Source organism: Oxyura jamaicensis, chromosome 24 (genome assembly GCF_011077185.1).
Source record: "Oxyura jamaicensis isolate SHBP4307 breed ruddy duck chromosome 24, BPBGC_Ojam_1.0, whole genome shotgun sequence".
Lineage (NCBI taxonomy): Eukaryota > Metazoa > Chordata > Aves > Anseriformes > Anatidae > Oxyura > Oxyura jamaicensis.
The window spans coordinates 6431245-6441450 of NC_048916.1; the positions used below are offsets into that span (position 1 = coordinate 6431245).

Here is a 10206-nt window from a genome sequence, read left to right on the forward strand (position 1 = left end):
CCCCTGCAGCCCCCTGCAGCCCCCTGCAGCCCCCTGCAGCCCCCTGCCCGCAGCCCCAGCACACCTTCGAAGAGGTCGACGGTCTGGAAGATGTCTGTCTTCACCACGCCGTAGTCCTCGGCCGCCTTGAGGAACTGGGCGATCTGCTCCATCTGCTTGAAGACCATGGTGGGGGGGCTGTCGGGGATCTTGACAGGCTTGGAGCCGTCGGGGTAGAGGCTGTTCACCAGCCGGCTGAGCACCTGCGGGCAGAGGGGGGCTGAGCACCGCACAGCACCGCACAGCACCGCTCCCACCCGTCCGGCCCCACACTTACGATGCCGTTCTTCAGCCAGACCTGGAAGCCCAGGCGGCCCCGGTCGGGACGGCCCACGCTGGCCCCGCACTGCGCCACGATCCACTCCACCAGGCGGTCCTCCAGCTCGTCGTCGTACTTCTTCTCGATCTTGGACTGGACGTCCCTGCTCATGCCGTACGCTGGGCCCTTGTTGGCCATGACTGCGGCGGGCGGGAGACCTGGGGCAGGAGGGGCAGCGTGAGGCTGCGGAGGCGCTGCCTCCCCCTCGCCCAGCACACGGCGCCCCGTGGCATCCCCCTCCTGGCTCCCCCCGTGCCAAGCAGGGGCTGTTCGATGCCAAACGGCACATCCAGAGGTGAGCACACGGCAGTGATCCTTGCAGCGTGCCCGGACAGACGGTTCCCATCCCGGCAGAGGCGCCTTGTCCCCGCTCTCCAGCTCAGGGTGTGCAGCAGAGCTGCCTCATCCCCATCTCTGCCCGCTCAGCCACCAGCGGGTCCTGAGGGTGCCAAAGTCCCTGGCAGTGAGCAGCCGGTGGCCGTGCCATGGCTGGAGCAGCCACACTGCCCAGCAGGTGCCCGGGAAGGAACCAGCACAGCTGGAGAGCAGCAGGGTCCGGGCAGCAGGGCTGGGTGCCTGGGGCACCGCGGGGTGCCGTGGGGTGGCCACGGCTCTCCGTGTCCCCGTGCCAGGAGCCCAGCCCGCAGGAGCCGTGCCCGTGCCCTTGTAAGGACATGGTGCGGGCAGGGACGGCGGTGGCCAGGGCGGGCAGCGCCGGAGGATGCCAGGAAGGGTGCCAGCGGGGAGAGGCGGTGGGGAGCCGGCAGCCAAGCCCCCTGCTGAGGCATCCTCTGTCCTCCCCGTACAGCTCCTGGCTGGGTTTGAGCCAGCTGAGTGCTGGGGCTGAGCCGTGGAGGAGCTGCGTGCCCGCTTCCCCTGAGCTCCCCGGCCACCAGCTCGCCCCGAGCACTGGGCAGTTGCAGCTTGGTTCTGGCAGCACGGAGCCCGCGAGGCAGCAGGGAAATGCCGAGCCTGGCTGCTGCCAGTGGGGCAGGGAGCCCCTGGCCCCAGGGTTCAGGCAGCGGTACTGCACGAGCCCCCTGCGGGCTGTGCACAGTCCCGGGCACGTCCCCGATGCCGCAGGCAGTGCTGCTCGGCTGTCACAGCTCACCCGGCCATGGGGCACTGACCAGAAGCCCGTGCCCACCTCCTGCCCTCATCCCCCCGGCACTGGGCTGTGCCCCTTCCCGCAGGAACGCAGTAACTGGGGGCTGCGGCTGCTCTGAGTGCTCCCCGAGCGCCCCAGGGCTGGGCAGAGCCAGCGCCCACCAAAGCTCTGCTCCCGTGAGCCGCGGTGGCAAGGTGGTGCTGGGGAGCAGGGGCAGCAGCGCACCCTGGGCAGGGTCCTCAGCCCATGGAACTGCGTCCCCTCCCCGTGGGAGCGGGACCCTAATCCGGGGAGCAGGACCCCATCGCGGGGAGCAGGACCCCGTCCCGGAGAGCAGGACCCCATCCTGGAGAGCAGCATCCCAATCCAGAGAGCAGCAACCCCATCCCAGCGAGCAGAACCCCAATCCGGGGAGCAGGATCCCATCCTGGGGAGCACGATCCCATCCCGGGGAGCAGTGTCCCCATGTCCCTGGGGCTGGCATCCCGAGCGGGGCACCCTGCGTGCCCGCCATCCCCCCGCAGCAGGACTCACGAGCGGCTGCTGACGGAGGCGAGGGGCGATGCTCTGCGCGGGAGCCGGGCGCTCTGCACAGTTAGGAGGCCGACGCCGAGCTAAAAGGCCGGTGCCGGGACAGTGATGTCAGCCAGCCCGCGGCCAGCCCCCCATCCCTCCCTCGCGGGGCGCGCCAGCCCCGCAGCGCGCCCTGACTCCAGCCCAGGCACCATATTTGGGGAAAGACTCCGAAAAGCGGTGACTAAGGCCCGTGCCGGAGCATTCCCCGCGTGCCTCAGCCCCGGAGGTTTTGGGGCAGGGAGGAAGCGGGGCCCCGGGCTCTGATGGAGTAAGTCCTTTTATAGGCAGGCGCTCGCCGAGGTTTTCTGCCCTGACTTCATGGCTGGCTTTCCCCTGCGCTCACCGAGCAGGGCTCCGCGGGGCTGGGGGCACGGGGGGGGGGGACCTGAGCGGCAGGGACAGGCCATGAGATGGTTGCAGGGTGTGCCGGGGGGGCTGCTGGGGAGCACAGCGTGGCGAGGCCATGGGCATCCTGCGGGCATCTGGCCAGGGCAAAGGAGTGTCCCCAAGAACTGCTCTGCCCCCGTCAAGGAGGGCAGGATGCGGCCAGGCAGCCCTGGTGCCATGGGGATGTGACAGGGACCCTCAGCCCCTGGAACCCGCAGCCCCCAGCACCTCGCGCACCCTGGCACAGCCACGGCTCCGTCCCCAGCCCTCCCCAGTCCCCCCGCAGTGCCAGGCGCTCCAGCAGGACACGGCCACAGCTCCAGGATTGTCCCCATGGCCATGGGGGCCCAGGGGCTCAGCACGGGGGCACAGCACCAGGACCCGCAGCCTCCTGAAACACCCCCACCGCCACGGGTGCGCTGCCTGCACCCCAAACCCCTCCGCACCCCAAACCCTGCTCCCATCCCCTGGGGCACAGCACCAGCCCCGCAGCCTGGGGGGGGCCTCGCAGCTTCCCAAGAGCCGAGGGGGAGGCTGGCGGAGCAGCAGAGTGTGGCTGACACCCAGCGGCAGCTCCAGCAGCCCCACCGAGCCCCTCCCCGGGGTGCTGGACGTGGGGTGCCCCAGCCCCAGCCACGCAGGAGGAGGCAGGCACGGGTAAAGTGCAGACACTTTAATGGGAGCCGCTTCCCGGCACGGCCGCCCGGAGCACACCCGCGCAGCCGGCTGCAGGAGCAGCGGACGGGAGGAGAAAACCGGCCGGAGCCTCGGCGAGGGGCGCAGCAGGATGCGGCCCCGCCGGCCACCCTGGGGGCTGCCCCGGCACCGGGGTGCGAAGGCATCGCCGCCGCCCTCCGCTCCCCAAACCTGGCAGTAGGCACTGAAGGTCCCGCACCCGTGTGCGTATGCGGCCGCGTGTCCCAGCAGCAGCAGCAGCACCTTTTCCAGTGTCACTTGTCACCACGGACGGGCACCACAGGGCACATCGCGCAGCCACGCAGCCCCCGGTGCTAGAGAAGGGCCAGGCCGCCATCGGGGGTCCCCAGCCCCATTTTCGGCTAAGACACGTGCTGGGCAGCCCAGGGGGGGGCACGGGTGCCCACCGGGAGCCCAGCACAGTGAGGAGGAGGCACGGCGAGGAGGGACGGAGAGGCTGGCGGGACCCCCAGCACGGGCATCCCTCCCCGGGGGGGCTCCAGCCGGGCTTTTGGCACAGCCCCGGGCGGCGGCACCGCGGAGCAGCGGCCCCTCTGCTGCCGGGCCCCTAGAAGACGTAGATCTTGTCCCGCTGGACGCAGTCCAAGTCATCGTCCAGCGTCAGCAGCACCTGCAGACAGGGGGGCGGAGGCGCGGTGGGCCGGGGCTGCGGGCAGGGCGGGGAGCTGCATCCCCTCACCGAGCCCCGGGGCTGTGGGGACAACCCCAGGCGCTGCGCGGGCGGGCGGCACCTACCAGGAAGGAGCCGAACATGGCGATGGAGGAGAGGAAGTGCCAGATGTCGTGGTCGTCGAAGAAGTCGAGCAGGATGCAGTCGCGGTTGTGCTCCCGAGATTCTGCCGGCGTTTTCTGTCCGGGACGGGGCGAGCTGTCACCGTGCCCAGCCCGTGGCCACCCCGCGCCACCCACCCACCTACCTGCCAGGTGCTGAGCCCCTGGAAGAAGAAGAAGAGGGCGAAGCCCCAGACCACGGAGGTGCCAATAATGCAGAGCAAGGGGATGAGCTTGATGCGCTCGCCGCTGCGGAGCTGGAGGAGAGGCCGGGGTCACCGTGCAGGCGGTGCCCAGCGGCCCGGGCGGGCAGCCTCCGGCTGAGCACCCCCAAAACGCCCGACCCCGGTGCCCTCCCCGCATGGCCGGCCCGGGGCTGGGCTCCGCTCACACCTTCATGATGATGTAGAAGGCGAAGTAGAGGAGCAGGTTGCAGATGCCGATGGCCAGCAGGTAGGAAGCAAAGTCATTGGGGTGGACAATGAGGCCGTAGGCAGCGCTGGGGAGGCAGGGAGAGGCAGCGGGGTCAGCTCAGCCTGGGGTGTCCCCCCCCCCCGTGCCCTGCTGTCCCCCGAGACCTGCTGGCAGCTCCCCCAAGGGCTGCTCCTGCAGGGGATGGGGCGGTGCAGGGGGACGCTGCGGTGCCGCGGGTGCAGGGGCCGTGCTCAGCCCACAGCTGCCACGAGCGGGGTGTCCTCAGCCGGGGGGAGCAGGGCAGGGGCAGCAGCGGGGATGGGGGGGCCTGGCCGTGGAGGAAGCCGCGCGGGGACCTCGCCTGCCCCCGGCTCCGCACTTACAGCGACCAGTTGATGATGTTTCCCATGACCAAGAGCACCATTCGGTCCTGCCAAGGGAGATGGGACGGGGTGAGGAGAGGGCCTGGGGGGGCACCCGGCCAGGCTGGGGAGGGTCTGCGGTGTGCCAGGGCTCAGCACAGCCCCAGGCCGGTGGCCAGCAAGCTCGTGGGCAGCGACGTCCCTTCCCCTCCCATCACTCACCACGTACATGGGCCCGCTGCACTGCCGGACGCAGTCCGTGTACAGCACGTGCAGGATCCTGCGCAGGATGCCCGAGTCTGCGGGGACAGGGGAGGTAGCGCCGGGGTCCCGGAGGTAGTGCTGGGGTCCCGGAGGTAGGGCCGGGGGTCCCAAAGCCAGCCCCTGTCTGTACCACCCCAGGCCCCCAGGTAAACTCCCTCAGCCCTCACCGAGCTTCCAGCGCCCCATGTAGTAGAGCTGGGTGCTGAGCAGGAGGGTGGCCACGATGTGGATGACGGAGAAGACGATCCAGAAGGCCATGTTCCCTTTGCCGAAGACCTGGGGGGGAGAGAGGAGCGGGCAGCGGGCTGGCAAGCGGCCGCCCCGAGCCGTGCCCGGCCCTGCCGCGCGCCCGCACTCACGACGCCGACGACGGAGAAGAAGATGACGACGGCCAGGCAGGCGTAGGCGCTGTAGGCGCTGGCGTTGATGTCGGGGTGCCGCTTCTGGTACAGCTTCAGCATGCAGAGCCCGGCGATCATGTACATGAAGGAGGTGTCTGCGGGACGGCAGCGGTCAGCGGGGCTGGGGGTGGCCCCCGGCGCAGCGCCAGGGCGGCACTCACCGAACTGGAAGTTGGTGTAGTTGGGGCAGACGTGGTAGCAGGCGCTGAGCAGCCCCTCCATCATCAGGGCCGTGCCCATGGCGTAGAAGAGCCCGAAGTGCTTGGGGATGCCGCACTCCTGGGGGGGGGCAGAGAGGAGGGGAAGGGGCGCTCGGGGAAGCCGAGAGCCCCAGGAGCAGAGCCCCGTGGCTGCACGGCCCCTACCAGGGCGTGCGTGTCGTTGCGCATGAGCGCCCGGTTGTAGTTGATCTCCCGCTGCAGGATGATGAGCAGGAACAGCAAGCCCAGCAGGACGTAGCCCAGGTTGCTGAGGATGTTGTTGAAGGCGCTGCGGGAAGCGGTTCAGCCCGTCAGCACCCCGGGACCCCCCATGCACCCCCCCCCAAAGTCCTGCCCCACGCACGGGGCACCCCGGCTGCACGCCCGCCGCCCCCACCTGAGGTTCCCCAGCGGGTGGGCGCACAGAAAGTTGTAGTAGCAGATGTCCTGGTTGCCGGTGACGTTCACCACCTGCAGGCACAGCACAGTGAGAGCGGGCGGTGGCAGGGAGAGGACACGGGGGGACGCCCAGGGACAGGGGCGCGTTCCCATCGCGGCTGGAGAACGGTTTGGGACAGCTCCCCGGGAACGGGCCGGGCACCCAGACCCCGCTCACCGTCTGGTAGGTGATGACCAGCTGGATGACGGGGAGGGCATAGAAGACGGCGATGGTGGCGATGTTCCTGGGGGGGCACAGCGGTGTCACCAGGGTGCCCGCTGGGGACACCATGGGGTCACCGTCCCAAGCCCCTCCACACCATCCCCTGCTCACCAGAAGTAGATCTGGTATTTCTTCCGCAGCACCCGCTTGTCCTTGCGGGCCAGGTCGGCCACGCAGAGGTATTGCTGGAGAGAGAGGCAGGGTCGGAGGGGGGCAGGGGGCAGGGCAGGGCTGGGCGCCCCGGCACGGCCCCACGCAGCCCCGACGGGGACACACCTTGGTGCGGATGACGTTCTTGTCGTAGTCGATGTCGGCCAGCGTGTCGTAGTCGTCCTCCTCCACCGAGCTGAGCGAGTCCAGGCGGGGCCGGCCGGCCACGTTCTCCAGCGACCGCTCCCCTGCGCCAGAGCCGGGGGGATCAGCGGCGCCGGGACCGCGGCACCCCGCGAGACCAAGCCCTCCTCGCCGACACCAATCACCCCCAATTATGCCCGCGCCTCCCCTCTAGCTCAGCCCGGTCCTGCCCCGGGACTCGGCCGCACCGGGGGAGCCCTGGGCCATGCGGGGCTGGGGCAGAGCGGCTGCGGGCACGGCGGGGGCTGCGCCCGGGGCAAAGCTCGGGGCAGGGCAGATTGGTTTGATTGGCCCGTCCCTGCTCAGCACCAACATCTACCCATAGCAATGCACAGCTGCCTCATCGGGGCGGAGGGGATGCGCCGCTTGAACTGCTCCTGCCCTTCAAAGGAAAGCGAGAGTTACCGGGGCAGGACAGGCACCCAGCGCAGCGCCGGCACCTCGGGAGGCTCCCCGGCACGTCGCCAGCCGGGGGTGCCCAACCTGGAGACCCCACCTTGGGCTCGCAGGGAGGGACAGGGGCTGCCAGGGGACGGAGAGAGGCAGAGCTGAGCTGCCACCGGTCGGTGCCCTCGGGGCAGCCCTGGCACATTGGTTCCGTGGCGCGGCACGGCGCAGGACTCACCCACGTATCCGTAGGAGACCTCTGCAGAGCCCAGGCTGCCCGAGGCGGCCTCGGTGCTGCCGGAGGAGCCGTTCTCTGGGGGAACAGGCAGGGTGGGCATGCGGCACGGCCACCAGCCCCCGCGGGCAGGGCGGTGAGGGGCAGCACGGGGCACTCACCGAAGGAGCCGTAACCGTAGGTGTCGTAGGCGACGTGCCCCAGGAAGGAGTCGGGGATGCTGCGGGAGTGCCCTGCGGGACAGGAGGGGACGCACAGCTCCGTCAGCGGGGGGGCAGCCAGCAGCAGCACCCCCAGCACGGGGCTGTGCAGCCGATCGGTGCGGGGCAGTGCCCTGAGCCCTGCCTGCGGCTGGGGGCACGGCACGGGCAGCAGCTCGCAGCCACGGACAGCGCAAACGCTGGCACCTACCCAGTAAAGATGCTGGGAGTCGCCAGAAAGTCATGGAAAAAGAGAGAGACACTCAGTCAGGTGCTCAAGCCCCAGCTCAGCTGCGTCAGCCCCAGAGCCGAGAAGCCAAACCCAGGACACTCCCGTCCCTGCTCTTTGGCCTTATGTGAAAGGAGAAAGTAACCCGCCAACCCCAGGGACATCCCCTCGCTGCCGCCCACAGCACCCCTCACCCGTGTCCAGGCTGGGCGAGTCCATGGCTGCCAGGAGCCCTTTCCGCTTCTGCTGCCTGCCGAGGGAAGCGGCCGTGAGCAGCGCCGCAGGGCGGCCACGGCACCGGGGCCGCGGGTGGCACCACTCCATGGGGCAGGGACAGGGGCACGGCTGCCACGGGTGCAGCACCAGGAGGGGACGGGGTGGTCGGCAGGGGCTGGGGGGGCACAGAGCACTCACCGGCAGCTCTCCCAGCAAGCGATGAGCAGCGTGAGGACATAGAAGGAGAGGAAGATGCCCAGGCAGAAGAGCATGCTGCTCACGTACGCCTCCGCTGCGGACAGAGCCGGGACGAGGCTCAGGGCGAGCGGTGGCCCCGGGGACCTCTCCCGGGGTCCCTGCAGCGCCCTGCAGCTCCCAGCCGTTAACAGCGCCCGGAGCAGCCTCCCAGCCAGGCTTACAGGTTATGGCAGGGGACACCATCACCTCTAGCATCTTCTGCCGGTTGTGTTGATCCACGGGCTCATCTGCAGGAGGCACGGGCAGCGGTCAGCTCTGCGGGGTGGGGGTCAGCCCCGTGCCCAGCACAGGCCCCGCAGCAGCAAGCCTCCCCCCGCCAGGCACGTACCTGGGGAGGTGTGTTTGGAGAGGGGGTAGTAGGGCAGAGCCCCCCCGCACGCCTCGTCCTCGGTCTTCACCACCACCACCACGTAGAAGCTGTTGCTGGGGAAATCCTTCTTCTGCAGCGGCCGTGCCGGGGCGAGAGACGAGGGTCAGCAGCGCCACGCCGGGACGGGTGGGTCCCTGTGGGGCTGAGCCCCGCGGCCGGGGCCTGTCCCCATGCTAGGTGACACCGTCCGGCCGCGGCACGGCCCCGCGCCCACCTGCACCGTGATGGCCGCCTTCTTGGTCATGGTCTGGTACATGCCGATGAAGGCCACGTTGTTGTCCAGGTCGTAGACGGGGCACTGCGGGGTGCAAGGGGCCGTCAGCCCCGCCGAGCACCGCGGGTCCCCCGGGGGAGTCCCCAGAGCCCGAACCTACCAGGATGTCCTGGATGGAGATGACGGAGCAGGGGAAAGCCATGGCCGAGGTCACCTTCACAATCACCGAGTCCACTCCCTCGGGAAACTCGTACTTGAAGTACTGGGGGGAGAAGGGCACGTCGCTGCCCGTGCCGCTCCCCCCACTGCGGACCCTCTGCCCTGCCAGCCCAGCCCCTCACCTGCGGCTGCGATGCCGTGGCGTTGAAGCTGAAGGCTTCGTTCGTCCTGCGGAGAGCAGGGAAGGAAGGATGAGGGCCGGCCGGGGCAGCGGCTGCCTGGGGAGGAGCAGCCCCGGGCAGCAGCGGGCAGGGAGAGGGGGTCGGGTCCCTCACCGCAGCACGAAGTTCTCCACGCGGGTGACGCGCAGCTGGTAGGAGGCGTTGAGGGACAGCGTGGAGACGTCCACGTAGAAGTGCTGGGTCTCCACCTCCGCCTTGGTCTGCGGCTGGCACAGCGTGCGGCTCACCTCCTGGTACGCGTATTTCCTCTGGTACCTGGGGCAGGCAGACCGTGCCGTGCCGTGCCACACCACCGACCCCTGCCCGCCCCATGCCCATGGGGCCCCCGCCGGGGGTCCTGAGCCCCGCCGATACTCACAAGCCCCGGAGGATGAGCGGCACCTGGAACGAGACCACCGCCTCCTTCTGCCTCACCACGAAGAGCACGGGCAGGTCCTTGTGGTCGGACAGGACGTTCACCGACACCCGGACTCCCTCTGTCTGCGGGGACAGCGCGAAGGCAACGCTTTGGCCGGGCAGCAGCAGCGCCCCACTGGATGGACTTTGCTCGGCAGACACGTTGGCCCTTGCTGATGGGGGGACGCCGCCCGTCTGCTGTCCCCAGGGTACCCGCCTGTGCTGCCACCCGGGGCAGGGTGACGAGGGGCTGCACGGCCACGCTGGTGCCCGGGGCTCCCTGGGGTGGCAGAGGAGCTGCCTTGGGCTGACTCCTGGGTGCCCAGATGGGGAACGCAGCCCAAAGGTGGGGACACAGCCCGAGAAGGGGAACACATCGCAACAAGGGGAACACCCCCAAAATGCGAGCACGCCCCAACAAGGGGCCCCACTCCCCCAAAGTGGCATCGCGAGCCCCCCCCGGCCGGCGCCCCGCTCACCCTGTTGCGCAGCACGGTGTGGTTGAAGGCGTAGATGTTGAGCAGGTCGCCGTCCACCCAGTCCGAGTAGGTCCTGTCGAAGGTGGCCTCCTTCTCCTGCACCCGCCGGTGCTGCTGGGGCTGGGGCAGGGCTGGCGGCGGGGCGAGCGCCCACAGCAGCGCCCAGGCCAGCGCGGCGGGCAGCATCCTGCCAGCATCCCCGGCTGGACCGGGGCGCGCCGGGGGGGGCACGGCGGGGTCAGCGGGGG

General features: G+C 70.0%; 2 protein-coding genes across 5 annotated transcripts in view; both read right to left on the reverse strand.

The window, feature by feature from the left end:
- The window catches only part of TAGLN (transgelin), a 3274-nt gene extending 1119 nt beyond the window's left edge, over nucleotides 1–2155 (reverse strand). The window contains exons 1-3 of the mRNA XM_035346230.1: nucleotides 2001–2155; nucleotides 317–516; nucleotides 65–242 (exon numbers count right to left, since the gene is read on the reverse strand). Coding sequence (XP_035202121.1) covers nucleotides 65–242; nucleotides 317–496 — 358 coding nt within the window. The 5' untranslated portion in view covers nucleotides 497–516; nucleotides 2001–2155. The remainder of the gene's footprint in view (nucleotides 1–64; nucleotides 243–316; nucleotides 517–2000) is intronic.
- A 1029-nt stretch (nucleotides 2156–3184) lies between these two features.
- SIDT2 (SID1 transmembrane family member 2) lies at nucleotides 3185–10195 on the reverse strand. Of its 4 annotated transcripts, XM_035346146.1 has the most exons (28): nucleotides 9959–10195; nucleotides 9442–9563; nucleotides 9177–9338; nucleotides 9024–9069; nucleotides 8843–8944; nucleotides 8683–8766; nucleotides 8427–8538; nucleotides 8260–8325; nucleotides 8039–8132; nucleotides 7819–7874; nucleotides 7607–7618; nucleotides 7357–7428; nucleotides 7199–7273; nucleotides 6893–6955; nucleotides 6496–6617; nucleotides 6331–6404; nucleotides 6175–6241; nucleotides 5956–6029; nucleotides 5724–5847; nucleotides 5520–5637; nucleotides 5317–5453; nucleotides 5125–5233; nucleotides 4916–4992; nucleotides 4715–4761; nucleotides 4311–4416; nucleotides 4064–4174; nucleotides 3882–3995; nucleotides 3185–3756 (listed from the first exon to the last, which is right to left on the reverse strand). In XM_035346146.1, the coding sequence occupies exons 1-28, from the start codon at nucleotides 10142–10144 to the stop codon at nucleotides 3694–3696; spliced, it is 2595 nt and encodes an 864-aa protein (XP_035202037.1). In that variant the 5' UTR covers nucleotides 10145–10195; the 3' UTR covers nucleotides 3185–3693. The 4 variants fall into 4 exon arrangements, with proteins under 4 accessions (XP_035202037.1, XP_035202038.1, XP_035202039.1 ...); XM_035346147.1 differs by lacking the exon at nucleotides 7607–7618; XM_035346148.1 differs by lacking the exon at nucleotides 6893–6955.
- Nucleotides 10196–10206: the final 11 nt, after the last annotated feature.

What these genes read in the sequence shown, in the direction of transcription:
- SIDT2 (XM_035346146.1), bottom strand. Translation starts at nt 10,144, where the DNA reads ATGCTGCCCGCCGCGCTGGCCTGGGCGCTGCTGTGGGCGCTCGCCCCG. An exon ending in GGTGTCCCCTGCCATAACCT is followed by an intron (nt 8,133 to 8,259) that starts GTAAGCCTGGCT and finishes CTCTGTCCGCAG; the next exon opens with CGGAGGCGTACGTGAGCAGC. An exon ending in CCATGTTCGGCTCCTTCCTG is followed by an intron (nt 3,757 to 3,881) that starts GTAGGTGCCGCC and finishes CCCTGTCTGCAG; the next exon opens with GTGCTGCTGACGCTGGACGA.